General features: G+C 46.3%; 1 protein-coding gene across 1 annotated transcript in view; it reads right to left on the bottom strand.

Moving 5' to 3' along the window:
- Positions 1 to 5,035, bottom strand: part of LOC144112358 (deoxycytidylate deaminase-like) — a 13,752-nt gene extending 8,717 nt beyond the window's left edge. Inside the window, exons 1-3 of the mRNA XM_077645207.1 lie at positions 4,930 to 5,035; positions 3,314 to 3,461; positions 2,754 to 2,811 (exon numbers count right to left, since the gene is read on the bottom strand). Of these exons, the coding sequence (XP_077501333.1) occupies positions 2,754 to 2,811; positions 3,314 to 3,461; positions 4,930 to 4,976 (253 nt within the window). The 5' untranslated portion in view covers positions 4,977 to 5,035. The remainder of the gene's footprint in view (positions 1 to 2,753; positions 2,812 to 3,313; positions 3,462 to 4,929) is intronic.
- Between the last annotated feature and the right edge of the window lie 10,005 nt (positions 5,036 to 15,040).

Below are 15,040 nucleotides of genomic sequence, written 5' to 3' on the forward strand. Positions count from 1 at the left end.
AATGAAAAGCCACATATGAGTTGTAGCCTCCAACATAGTGTGTTCTGGAAAACGCCATGATTGTCCCTACCTGATCTGTGTTTGCTCTTCTTCAATGCGTATCTTTCAAATATCTCTTTTGTTCTCACCATTAGCATTAAAAAAAATACACTATTAATGGCAAGTTCAACTGCCAAGGCAAAAATAAAATGTGTTCACAAGTCTTTTAAAAAAAAATTAACACTGTCATGTGGTGTGAATGCCTGAGTGTGAGCACACTGTCCATGCTACAATGCATGTACAGTACGTACAGCACTGAACACAGTTGCAATACCAAGAGATAGCAGTAAACCTCTTGGATTCAGAAGCAGCAGTTAGATTAGTAGATTAATGATTCTTCCAGAAAGCCGTCACTAGGGCGGTGAAAAAAAGCACAGAGACATGGATGAAAGAAAGAAAAACATAGGCACTGACTGACAGCTAGATGTATTTACTTATTTATTTTACTTGTGGCGCTTCAGCAAAAAAAACGCTTTTAGTTGTTTGCCAGCCTCTTTTTTATTCATCCATTCCTCTGTGCTGTTTTCTACTTTCAACCAAGAACCATCTAGCCCACCTTGGTTCCTTTCTACAGCCATAACTAGCAATTCACCAAAGTCATATCTGCCACAGCTCCAATACAACAAATTCGTATTTGTATGTAGATTTCAATGTCTCAAAGCAATATATTGGCTATGAGGGATGCTGTAGTGCAAGGCTCCAGATTAACTCGGACCATCTGCAGTTCCTTAATGTGCGCTGACACTGCACAACACACGGCCGTTTTTGCATTTTGCGCCCTTAGAATTAAAAAAAAATTTATCAACGAGGCTTTACTGTATTAGCTAAAAGCTTTGTACCAACAGGAGCATTTTCTAACTTTCCTTTTGAGAAACTATAACTTTTGAGAAGTAAGCAGAAATATCTGAAAAGTGAACTGACCCTGACAGATTATTTGTAAGAGTTAATCCTACGTATTTGTAATTGTCAACTTCCAGAATCGCACTATTGCCAAGGTAATAAGTGAATATACTGGCACGTTTCTTTCTCCTGACACATAGTAGAACAGTTTTTTCTCTGTTTATTTTCATGCCGCATTCCTGGCATCAGCCATCAAGTGTCTCGAGAGTTGCCTGTATGGAAGCACGATCTTCTATACACAAAATCTTTTCAAAAACCGCACAAATCTGCAAATAATCTGACTGAAGCATAGTCTGAGCCATTGAGCTACTGCAGCCAATCGCCATTTGATATTCTATAACTGTAACATCGCAAAGAAACAGTGAATCAAACAGAACATAGCCCTATGCAGGATAAACGCCTGGAAAATGTGTTTACAGTTCAAAAGCTCATTGCAGTGCCCAGAAGTCTAAGATTGCGCTACTGTTTTCCAGTGAACTGAGGTGCCGTCAGCAAAAGCTCCTCATAAAAAAGAAGGCGCCAACAAGAAAAATGGGCTTGAATGCCTATTCCAAAAATGGTATTTAAAATCTCTGTCAAACACATCTGAGTAAACCAACTTATGCAACTTTTTGTGCTCTCTGTGGTTCAATCCTGTTTGCATTCTGTCTTTTCATAGAGTAAGAACTACTTCGTCATGAAGAGGAAGATCAATCTCATGCGCAAAACAAAAATATGACGACACAAAACCAACTACGTTTTTAGAGCATTCCTAAAGCATATGTTCCAACAGTACAACAGCCTAGGCTGATTAGTTTGCTACTAGTTAGTTTAACATTTTCACTGATGGTAATGTGTACTCCTCACTGCTGATCCTTGATCTGCTAATCCTGCAACATACAAGTATAGCAAAATGAGTGGAGGTGAATTCACCTTCAATCTTTTGTTGTCGGATACGTGCAACTGCATGAGGCATTAATTCACTGTACGGAATCACAAATTGTATGTCTTTTCCATTTTTTACTTCTCATGTTCCTAACAAAACTCCCCCATTCTCTGCAGAAGTTCGGAATCAAATGTTGAATAAAGCTGTGTTCAGGAAAATGTTCATTATCGGAGGGGTTTAAATAGGGTTTCACTTTGAGGAGGAAACCTCCGTGAGGTGATGCAGGCTGTGATGGGGAAAGGGTGCTAGGATGGCTGTGAAGGAGGATTAACCAGTTGACCAGCAATACTGCGATCAAGAAATACCCCAGCTCAGCAGAAAGGAATTCAGGGGTGGGGAGGGTGCAGAGATAGCGAACATGGACTTGAAAGGCTGTGTGTTCATGCATGGGCAGCTGCCACAGGTGGCATGGTAGGACTTGACTGGTTCTATTGAAATGGAAAAACCTGCTACTTTAAAAAGCTTTCTTTATTGCAGAACATCATAGTGTTGCTAACGGAGTTACCTTTTGAATGATACAAAGAAAAAACAAAACAATATATGATGCTTACGAAACAAAAATCTGTGATTGGCAAAATCTGAAAGATTCGCCGAAAAGTCACGAAAATATTAAACATATTCTTCCAGAAAATAGAAGAATAAAAAATCTAGAATACAAGTTTTGTGCTTTACTATGCCGAAAGAAGTATTCAGCTAGAGACCTCTTTATGCCAAACTTTCTGATCAGCAAAAAAAAATCAATTGCTCGTGAGCATCGCTTTGGGTTACTACATAGTGTAGTACCAAGGTGGACCCCGGGCCGTCTTGCAGATAACTGTGTCCGCTACACTGCTGGTGGCAGTGGCACGAAGTAGTGAATCTTCTCGGCAATGGCGAAAACGAAAATTACCGATGAGCAGCTGTTGATAGCCTGGGCTGGGAGGAGTAATCATACGAATGAACACTACCTACAGAGTCAAGCTTCGATGCTGTGATCATGAAGACACTGTTGCTGTTGAGCAGGGTTAGTGCGAAAATATGCCACCATGCTTGAGCAACCACTCTATGTTGACAGGTTTTGTGCGAGGTTAAAAGTATTCCCTCATGCATCTGACAAAAAAAACGGCTCCAAAACTGGAGCATAGTCCTTCTGCAACATAATGAATGACGCTACATGTCCAGAAGCAGCCCGGATTGCTCAGAATACGACATTTCGCGCCATCGTTCAAATTGAATGGTTTTAATAGGTGCCGTTAACAGCGAGTTCAAGTGCGCTAACATCACCCAGCACAAGGGCATTTTTGCATTTTGCCTCTATCAAAATATGGTCACTGTGGCCTGGATTCATTCCCGTGACCTTTGGATCAGCAGCCGGATGGCAAAAACACAAAGCCACTGTTGTAGGCAAACGGCATTTGAAACGCTTGGGCAACACAGGTAATCATATGTAACGACCAGGTGTGTTTATACCTGTGTATTAGGGTCTTTGCTGCGCATTGCTGCCAGGTAAGCTGAAGACATGAAGTAGTCCTGCCATGAAAGGTAGTCGCTTCGCTTTGTGCACCGTTGCCGACAATTTGGCTCGGAGATTTTGAGAAATCGGGCTGCGCAGTCACTCCTGCAAGTTTTGAGAAAGCATACAGGGCATGTAATGAACCTCGACTTTAAGCATTCTATAAACGAAAATTAGTAATCAGATCAGAAGCAAATAAGCAAACACCACTGCTTCAGAGAACCGGGTCACATCTGCCAATAAATTTTCCATATAACATCAGCTCTGCTTTCGTGCTCTACTGTGTTTGCTTTATTGTATCATGCAACAATTTATGCCACATAAAATCTCCTGTAGAATGGTATACAGGTAAATTTCCTACGGAATTATGAAACACCAAGGATTATTACACATAGTGGTAGAAAACCATCTATCAAGAGGACATTTTTTGGGCTTCTATTAAATAAGTGCATATGAAAAGGGACAAGAGCTGCACGCAAACAGCTAAGAAGCTTTGTTGGTCACTAAGTGAAGATACCACCCATGATGCCGTGGAGGTTTTGCACAGATAATAAGCTGAACAACAATAGCATACCTTAGTGCTCAAAGTGGAAATAGATTTTTAAATGAATGCCGCAACTAACCTCTCTTTAAGATGCACCTATGGCTGTCACACAAAATGCACATACCGTACTGAACTGCAATGACTTCCACTTTTACAATTGTTCCCCTTTTTAATATTGTGACGAATATAAGAATGCAAATATAGCTACGATAATAATATATCAGCATAACACTTCGCACTCCCTCATTTAGATGTGGAGGTATGAAACAGCCTTGCACTGTGCTTTACCAGGGAAGATGAAAGTCACACAGGCGGCCGAAATGAATTCAGAGCACTCTCTCCAACAGACACAAATGCACGCATGCACACAGAGAGGGGGCAGGATCAATTGGAAAGATATGAGAGAGGCTTTTGCCCTGCAGTGGGCGTAGTCAGGCTGATGATGATGACTAAGTCCAGTACGGTTATGTACGCAGGGCGAATAAAGACGCCAAGAAAGGCTGGGAGAGTGCCACACGAACATTCACTAATACAACTGTTTAAATCTCGGCGCGGAGGTCGGCCACGACCGGACTGGAGAGGCGGCGGCTGAGTCGGCGAACATACTACCAATATTTCCGACAGGTGGCACCACAGCTCAGCAGGACAGCAGCACACAGGCAACGAGCAACACGCTCGAGCCTGTGTCAAACTGAGCGGCAGACTGCACGTACTACATGCAGGCGCACGTCTTTACTAGCTTTAGGTAAGGAAAGTGGAAATATTTTGCCACTAGAGCAGCTAGCATGTTGGAGATACTGTAAAGGGCGGCCTCCCTAGAGAGCGTAGCAATAACATCGCAGTAAACATCTCAGCCGCCTATCAAGATCGACCTCAGCGAAAGTCTACGACAGACAACACTTAAACATTTCGTACGTAAGGTGGGCACATGAATTAGCGCGCGCACAAGGACACGAGACAGTTAAACGCTGAACAAAAGCACGTCTCCAATGGCGTTTACAAGCGTTACATAAGTTTCGCGACGCTTACAATTCTTCTGCTGCTCTCCTTTTTTCTTCTTCCACCGTTGAGTCCATTGCGTAAGGTGCTTAAACTACGTATTCTATTTAAAAAATCGGACAATGCCTCGTTAAACACTAACTGGCATGATTGGATAGCGCACCACGTGCCTTGCCACGTGTACGAGGCCTGGCTACCAGCTTCGTTTCATGAACAAGTCGCAAGTCGGCTACATTAAAAAAAAAATTAGAAGAAGTTTATACTAAGGCAATAATAAGCTAAATACTTTTCGCTTTATAATAAATATCTGTTCAAGTTGAATGCTTGTTATAATGTGTGAGATATTTGCGCACAAACGCAGGGAAGGCGGCAATCCAATCAGTTGCTGCCATATGCGCGCCAATTTTGAATTGTCAGAACATGGTCAACAGTTTTTATGATTTCTATGAGGCATTACGTGACCTGATAAATGGCAGGCTTTGAACATTATTTAGTGGGATTTCGTGTAAAGACGACGGTCATGCAGGCGCACACAGTGCCAATCACCGTAGTGCTTTTAGCATCCGGTGTTGTGGACTTGTAGCAAAGACGTTCAGTCCTAAAAATTCCCAGAGAAATAGTGTTACGCTGTTACTTTCTTCCGCTAGCACTTTTCCACGCCAGCACAGATATTCGCGCAAATTTTGAGTTCGCCGCATATTTTTACGACGCAGTGTTCTTGAGTCGAGCACCATCGCACACAAACTACTTCAGATAAAATAGGCGAATTGTGAATTGCGTTCTTCTAACGTCCCAAAGCGACACAGGGGCTATGAGGACGCCGCTTTGGAGGGCTCCGGATAAATTTAAATTTTGTATTTCACCTCCATCGAAATACATCAGTCGCGGCCGGGATCGAACCCACGACCTTGGGATCTGCAGCAGAACGCCAAAGCCACCGCGAAGGGTTTTAAAGGAGGGTTGGGCGAGAACCGCAGCCAAATGTAGGGCATCTTAGCAGGCAAAAAGAAAATATATTGAACTTTTGCATACATTATTCAACAGTCACTAAAACCAAGGAGCATAGGGGATTTTTTTGTAGTTTTTGCCAATGGGAAATTAATCAAGGCAGAAGAAAAAAACAACCACATGCCGCCGGTGGGATCTGAACCCATGAAATTCGGAGGCACAGACTGTAGTGGGTCTCCACACAAAAAATATAAGAACTTCTAGCTTTCCGCGAAGACGAAAATTATGAATTTTAATGGCGTAAGGGCAAGGGCAGCGTAATGGATCAAGACCCATTCTGCCAAGGATTTAAAGCTAACGATCAGAGCACCAGGCCTTATGGAACCTAAGCTTCTACCCATTGTAACACCAGTGGGTGTCCGGCGGCTTTGAAGATCCGGGTCAGGGCTTAGTGGCTTTAGCATCAGGAGAATGATCAAGCCACCACTGCAGTACGAAGACGAAGAAGTGGATTGCATTGCGAAAAGTAGAATAACATTAACATTCTATCCCGATTCTCATCTTCTTTGGTGACAAGCGCCAGGGGATGTGTCCTAAAACCGGCTTGTGATTATCCGCGTAATTTAATCATTGCGTCAGGGAGACTCCTTTGATAGTTATAATTCACAATTTTTTAGTATAAAATTCAACCTTGACTACCTAATGTTTGACAACTGTTTGGCTGTACAAGGAACCCTGGCCAATCTCCCACTTTGAGTATGTGCCGCTCCACCAGATGACATGTAACAACAACATCAGGAGCGAGACACCTTTGGCACGTCTAAACACGCTTCTGGACTATTCAGCCGCGGAGCGACGCAGCGGTGTTCTGCCGTGTCGCTAAGCTGGGGATTGGTTCTTTATTGAACAGTGAGTCTGAAAAAAAAGAATACTGCAAGCCTTCGCGGTAGTCAGTTATTATCTGTCGTCAAACGGAATTAACTGCTCAGCACAGCGGTTCGCTATGTTATCTCACGTGTCCGCCCTTGCTGTAAGAGTGCTTAATTAACCGTGTCGCAGTAATAAGAAACATCCGGAGTGACCGGATTTCCCCCTTTAAGAGCACAAGAGGAACACGGCCCGTATACTGCAATTGATAAACATGACCAAACAGAACACTTGGGCAAAGCGTTTACTAGCACTATCTCCACCATGAATTCCATAGTACTACAGCTACAGGGAAAGCTGTAAGCGTTACTTTTCATCTATTTTGGAGAAGCGCAGGAATGCCGGGAAGGCGAGGTTTCGTATTTTGCCTGGCTAATGTAGGGCAAGAACTGCGGATCCAGCCGCAGATTAAGCATCTACTCGAGGGAAACCCTGAATAAATGATGTGAACGTTTCCATACTGGCCTTACACTTGCGTTAAAGAAGCTAAAAAAATATTACTGAAATAATTTCATCTGCGCGCAGAGGATAGCTTAGCAGCGCAGCCGCCGATTCAGACAGAGGAATTACGTTTCCAGACCCACACTAGCCAAGCTAAATAAGAAACCTCATACAAAAATTAGCTTTGGTTTAAACTTTGGTTAGCTCTAGTGAGAAGCCAAAGCTTCCTTTGCATGGCGACATTTACAAACGCCACACACACTACTGAACGGATTGTCTTTAAAGCGTCGATGAAATGCCCGATGGGGCAGTTGCCACCTGCCATGGTGGGCAGACTGTGATGCCGTCAGTAGGCCACATGACCTGCAACGTGACACCTATCACGAGACTGCACTGACGCTTCCCTCTTGAAAACAATAGCGTAGCGAAGCTTTCGCTTTAAAATGGTCTATAGACAGTCTATAGACTTCTTGTAGCCTCTATTGCCTTCCTATAGATGTTTCTTTTTGCCAATTCATAGTCTTTAGAGTGTCTATAGACAAAAGTCTACTAAAAGTGTATGGCCATAAATCTATAGATTGTCTATAGGACTTGTATTTCCTATAGACTGCTCTCTAGGGTTTGTCTGCAGAGAGTCTATAGAATTTATAGAGAGAAGTCTACGGACAGTCTGTAGACCATCTAAAGAAATTTTCTATGGGCTACTGTCAACGAAGTGCTCTTTAAGAAACTCGTATAGGGGGTGGCGTCAGCTTTCCTTCTGGGTACGACATTGAGTCACTCTGTGATCTCCTCTATGTGTACTGTCCACTCCCTGCTTCGGCCTCGAGAACGCGCAATGCAGTCGACGCGAGCACGAGGCCAGCATGAGCTGGACACGCTGGTCGTCGATAAACAGCGCCGCTGCGACGCGCAGATCACGTCCCATGACGGTGCCTTCCCTGGCCGCCGAGCCAAGCGTGAAATCTCCGTTTCCTTCGCGCCGGCGTGGTAGCACATAAAGTCTCCAGCGCCAGTGCCAGGCTGCAATTCTTGGCTCCTGTGATCGGAATGATGGCGTCCCGTGCTGCATGACGCAGCCACTTCAGGGCTCGTTGCAGCTTCCGGGGACAAGAGCTCGATTAGGAAAACGCGGCCTCTGATAAGCACGGCCATCTGGGAGCTGGAAGAAGCCGGCGTTGTGTGTTACGGGGACTGCTGCACTCGACATGCCAGTAGGATGTCCTAAAACCGAAAAAAAAAACTGATTCACAAGTGGTATACGGTTTTTGGACATTGAGTAGACATGGGTCGGGATATGAGGGGCTCGTTATTACATACACATGAAAAAAAAGCCAACAGTCTCTTAAACCAAGGAAAGAACCGGGAAATCATTTCCACCTTTGTTTTTATCGCGGAAACACTAGTTCACGGGGTCAAACAAAAATCTTGTGGCGACCCTGACTTTGAGTGTGCCGAAATAAAATAAATATTGCCGTGACTGAGTTTCGAACCCGCGGAGGCGCGAACGGATCAGAGTCGCTGGCCACTGCTCCGGGGAACTATATGCTATCGCAGCAGCCGATCACTGTTTTCTTTATTGTATGTAAATAGTGGGGGGGGGGGGGGGGGGGATTCGACTGGAAATCCGACTGTGCGGTCTGCTACCCGTTGTACAGCAGTGGAACGGGGAGTCCACCTCTTTGGACTCATCTACTATCTGTGCGGCCTGCTCGTGGCCCCCCCTGCTTCCGGATACGGGCCGGTGTAGTTTCGGCTACTAGGCTTTGTTCCGGTGCAACGCCAGCGTTGGGAATGGGTTGGCCGGGGCCCATCCTCTGGGGATGCAAAACCCCATGGGAGTGCCAGCGACTCCCAGGCGACTGTGAGGGCCAGTCGCGACCGTGAGGTCCGATGCCTGTGCGGAGGCATGCCTGGTTTCACAATCAGGTTGGACTCACGGAATTTGGCTCGAAAAGCGCTCGAAAATCAAAAGGCCTCTGCACGCGAGGGCGTGCGTGGCTACCGGCTGGCGCGTCGGTTTCTGGTCACGGAGAGGCCAGGTCCGCGCGGGGGTTTCCAGCAGAAGGGCTCCTCGGGAGCGATGTCCTCGGGGAAGCAGCCAGGGATGGCTGACCGCGGGGCCGTGAGGCCAGAGCGCGGGACGCAGGGGTACAGGGGACCTTAGTACGACCGATGCGAAAACCGTCGATGTTGTGGAGTAGCGGTGGAGTAGGCCCGGGTTATCTCACCCTCAGCCAGGTTCTTGGCTTGTGGCCTGGTCAGCCCGGCCCTGAACACTCCCTCCTCAGTAGGTGTGGAGCAAGCTAGGGGAGGAAATAAGTGCAAGAAGCACAGGTGGTACCCCGGGATGCTAATTCCATTGGCTGGATCCACCACACATACTTCCGGAGTCTGAAAAACCGCGAAAAGCACTTGACGGTTAGTAGCTGGGCAGCGTTTCGCAAGTCCGAACCGGACCCCTAAAGTCGTGGAGGAGCCCGAGACAGCTGCCCCTGTTAGGATTTCCTGTCTCCGCGTCGGAGCTATTGCGTCGTTGGGTGGTCGGGCATCCCGTGAGTGGAGCCGCACCATTGGTCAACATCGACGCCCTCCCTGTCCTGGCCAGACAGGAGTCGAGCAATGATAAAATGAGGGTCAATGTCTCGCTGTCCCCAGTTCCCATCCCATTACCCACAACCCTTCCCTCATTCCCATTCCCACAACCTATGTCACACCCCATTCGCTACGTCCCAGGGGAGATCAGGGGAGTCTCCTCGGGCCCGCTCCCCCGGCTGTGGGTCGCTTAGTAGCATCCCCCCCCCCCCTAATTTTTCTTATTTTCCCCACCTACGGGTGGCAAAAGCACAACATTGCCTTCGGGCCTTTTGATCTATATTACGATTGGGTTAAGCCTGTTATACTTAAGTGGCACAGGCAGGGGCCTATTGGTTTACATTCTTTTTTGGCTGCCCCACCCTATTTTTGTCCCTATTTTTGTATGGAAATAGTGCCGAAAAGAAAAATCTAACCATGCTTACGCCACGAAACACCAGGCCACCATACGCCTGTACGACCCCACATTCCAAAACAGTAGCAGCCGATCAAACCTCGCGTTAAACTGCTACACACTCTCGCACTGTGAATTGCAAGTCATCCTCTACATCAACTTCCATCTGAACCGCGGACAGATCAGATCAACTTAGCCTAGATAAACACTTAACCTGAGTCTGATATCGTCGCCAGACGTGCCGACGACCCAGCAAAGCAAAACCATAAGTTAACCAAACTAAACCCATGCTCTCGCACGCATACTTGGTTTACTGCGTTAAAATCCTGCCATTTATTCTCTGAGGTCGTAGATTCGGATGCCACCGGCGGCATGGGGTTGTTCTTCTTGTCAATTATATTCTTGTCAATTCCTGTCCGCATTAACACAGTTGAGAAAAAACATTACCTATCATTTCTTTTCTGTGACTGTTGTTTGTTTTTATAGTGTTTTGAATAGTTGGTGAGGCACTGTCGGTATGAAAATGATCTCAAAAAATGAGAAGAGGCGCGGACGGACACACAGCGCGCTTGTGTCTGTCTTTCTGTCTCTTCTCGAAACCTTTTTTAACGCTGCGAAAAAATTAGCCAATGGACCAAAATATCAGTGAGGGCTATTTAGGTTTGGTTTATGGTGGTTTGACGTCCCAAAGCGACTAATGCGATGAGGAACGCCTTATTGAAGGGCTCCGGAAATTTCGACCACCTGGGGTCTTTTAACGTGGACGTACTTGATCCAGCGCGCGATTAATGATAATTACACAGCTTTCAGAAGCGAACAGTGCTAAGAAAAATTGGGGGGGGGGCGGGGCAATAGGCGCTGTTTACTTCTAAAAGCAATGCCAGACAAACTAGCCCAAGTTGCGATTTTCACTCAAGTGATCATCATCATCACCACCAGCCTGACTACGCGCACTTCTAGACAATGGCCTCTCTCATGTCTCTTCAATTAATCCTGTCCCTTGCCAGCTGCGCCCACCGTATCCCCGCAGACTTCTTAATCTCATCCGCTCACCTAACTTTCTCCGGCTCCCTGCTACGCTTGCTTTCTGTTGGAATCCACTCTGTTACCCTTAAGGACCATCGGTTATCTTTCATGTTTCTGCCCCGTAGTTGAATAGTTCTATAAACAAATCAATCAACTCAAGTGATAATTACATTCATTGTTATTTCTCATGTCCACTTTCGGCTACAAACAATCCGAGCTGCGATTGCGCCATGTCATGTTAAAAACGGCTGGTTATCACGTGGGTGGGCTCGCAAACAGCTGGTGAAGCAGCACGTCAGACCAGCAGCTGGCCTGCCTCAGACGCGTGGTCAGGGGTGGGACAATCTCTGACGTCGGCATCTCTATAAACGTCATAAATTAGCCCCATCAAGTAAAGATGATGTCAGTGTATCAGCATACTGCATACGTGCACTTTTAAGACGAATTAACGCCATCACAAAGCACGTTTTAAATTAATGCTTTGTACAAGCAGCCTCATTAATAGTTACTTGCAAACGGCTCAGAATCGTGCAGGTTTCTCGACTTATAATTTTTTCTTCAATGAACCTGTAGTCTAAGGACCATTCAACCAAGTTTTTGGTCTTGTTAGTGGCATGTATTTCGCATTTATTTTTCGTTTCTTAATTTTTATTGTACCTCGAACGCCTCGTTGTTGGGCATTACATTAGGATCTAGAATGGAGTTCAAAAGTTAAATATCACCAGTGCCGGGTAAGGATAGCGCTTATCGGTTAACTTTATGGGCTATGTGGGCAGGAAGGTCATTTTAATTTGGGTAGTCATAGGAAGGGGGGGAGGGCTTCAAAAACTACGCCTGGGTTCAAAAACTGTGACGTAGCGGTTCCTCCTGAATTCTTTCCTTCCTCCATGTTCTGACCAAACCATCAGTAAACACCATCGTGACGTCACCGAGGGGGCGAACCTGTGTGGCGATGAAGAATTGAGACGCTTGACGCCGCTTGCGTAGAGTCCCCATGGTTCCAGGCGGCGCTTACTACGTCGCGGAAATGCAAACAGTAGTATTACGTAGGCCCCGTATTTTGTGAGTCGCTCTCACACTACGCTTGATACAGAGACCGCTCGACGGAAAGTTTATAAGCTCAGATAAATCTTGTTTGCTTGAAGACATTGGTGTAAACAGCGCCCCCCTTTTATGTTGGTTAGTTTTTTTTTTTATTTCGCCTCTACGTTTCCGTGCACCGTACAGACGTACTTTCGCAAGCCCCTGGACTGACGCAACCTTCTGGGCAGGAATGAACTCTGGCTACTGCCAGCGTTATCTCGGGCCGGCGTTTCTAGGTGCACCATTGCATCATAGCTGGGCAAACCGCAACCTCACACGCCCTCTCAGCCGCTCCTGATAATGGCCGATTCACACGACGGTCCGTTCGCCCGCGGCCCGCGCATCACGTGTTCATGCGCCACTAAAAACTGGCCTGCGATCCAATGACGTCAAGCTGATGCGACGGACGAAAAGAGCAGACGACGCGCTGGGTGTACCACTGTTGCCAGATTATTTTAAAGCGTTTGGTAACGTTCGTCAGACCGGTTTTTCCTCCCGAACCATGACTGCGATTCAATGGTGCAGGTGCGGCCCTTTGTCCAATTCCTCAATGGCCTTGGCCGTCTTGCTAGCCGAGTCGATCAATTTGACATGGTAGCGAACTCAGTGCAGCTTGCCAAAACAGCGCGCCAGCTCAACGCCACTCAGCGAAATGCGGCAGCGGAAATACTGGCAAGAGCGGTGGTTGCCAGAGCTGGAGCGTGCATCTTCGCGGGCCGCCGCTAATTCCCGCAAGGGGAGAGAGAGAGAGAGAGACTCTTTAATGAAGAAACAGAGAATTTAGCCGGCGTTTCAATATCGCTGGCATGCTACTCTGCGTAGGGAGGGGAATTTGGGAGATAAAGACTGAAGGAGAGCAGCGTGGAAGAGGTGGAAAAAAAAAAGGGAGAGGCACTTGAACTTCCTTGGTTGTCCAGTCCGCGGGCCGACAGCACGCCTCTCGATTTGGTGACGCACGAACACGTGATGCGTGGGCCGCGGGCGAACGGACCGTCGTGTGAATCGGCCATAAGCGTCGGCCCGGATAAGCCCGGTCGCCAGCGGGCTTATAAGTGGACCTCCTGATACGGATTTCTGATGAGAGCCTGACGCTATGTCGGTCAGAAGAAATGGAGTCGTTTTCGCAATGACTATACAGACGAGTCTGAACGTGCGGCGGAGCGATGTCGTCTGCTCGAGATGAAGTGACGCTTCATGATGTCATGTGACGTCGGAGTGACGCAGCTAGGCCTGTTGAGCTAGGACAGGGGCTAGCCTCACGTTCATTTTCGGGACAGGCTGAAGTGTGGAGAGGAGGGCCTTCAGCCCGCATTAACTCGACCGCTAAAGCGCGATCGCAGCCTATACTGCACGGAAGTGGAAAGAAAAGTGAGCAGGTATTAGACACTGCACGAGCTCTGTGTTTCAACTCAGGGTTTGAATAAGCTGCGCGAACGCGATAGAAAAAAAAACTTGAACAATTGCAATCTGCAAATTTTCGAATAGTTTTCTTTTATGCTCCTACAAACATACTGATTTCTGACACTATTGCACAAAGCGTACTTCCCGACATATTTATCAACGCAAAGCGAAAGTTCCAACTAGTTGAAATGCTAGATGCCTTCTGGATGGTTAAGTCACTGCAAAAGCTTACTGCAAACATAATACCAGGTGTTTGAGGGAAGACTTTCAAAAATTTTCAAAAATATGCTTTTTGGGGTAAAAATATGGCTTTTTCGGTTTAGTATTACCAGTGTTGGCGGACACCGGAAAGCCGGTGAATTGTCTTGAGTAGTAAGCTAGTTAACTAATTTCTCATAACGAACTTTTTAACTATGACAGATAGGCAAATGGTTGCAATTAGACATTTGTAGCTGGTCGTTAGTAATAGCTATATCAGTTTTTTTCAGAATTTTGAAAACGCGATTACCCTGGCCGTTGTGGCTTGACAAAATCTGGCTGCATCGTGCGAAAATGGTACGTGCGCTTTCGAAAGCATGCAGGCAAAGCAACCCCTCCGGTGGACGTACTTAGTCGAAATAGCCACATTTTGACGAGCCACAGCGGCTAGGGTGATCGCGTTTGCGAAATTATAAAAACTTATATGGGTATTACTAATGACCAGCTACAAATCTCTAATTGGAACAAAGCGCCTAACTCTACTAGTTAAAAAGTTAGTTATTAAAAATTTAACCAGCACTACTTAAGGCCGGTTTTCCGGTGCCCGCCAACACTGGTAATACCGTTCCGCAAAAGCCATATTTTTTACCTCAAAAAGCATATTTTTGAAAAAAATTTAGTCTTCCCTGAAACACCAGGTTTTGCTAATGATGCCGAATCTTCGGAGAAAAGCGAAAAGCTCCGGAGGTTTTCTTTTTTTTTATTTCGCGTTCAGTTCTTGCCAGGCAGTTGTACGCAGGTTGCAGCGCGAAAGTACTGCTTCCCGTTGCAAGTGTTCGACCTCGCACACACACACAAAAAAACTGCGTTTTTGTTCCTTCTACAAACGATAACGCACGTTTGCCGAAGCACTCGGGCTGCCAGCAGTGTAGCACAGTACGCTTGCACTCGGTACGAGGGGAAAAAAAAGAAAAAGAAGCCATGAGAATGGGGAAGCGGATGGGTTACTTTTTCCACCAGCGCTCCGCTCTTTGAATATATTTGCATACAAATGGTCATGTACAGGTCGCACATTAGTCATTCCCTTCCAGAAGTGAAGTTACGTGTTTGCAGACCGTGTTCTCCGAG

Source organism: Amblyomma americanum, unplaced genomic scaffold, assembly GCF_052857255.1.
Source record: "Amblyomma americanum isolate KBUSLIRL-KWMA unplaced genomic scaffold, ASM5285725v1 scaffold_72, whole genome shotgun sequence".
Lineage (NCBI taxonomy): Eukaryota > Metazoa > Arthropoda > Arachnida > Ixodida > Ixodidae > Amblyomma > Amblyomma americanum.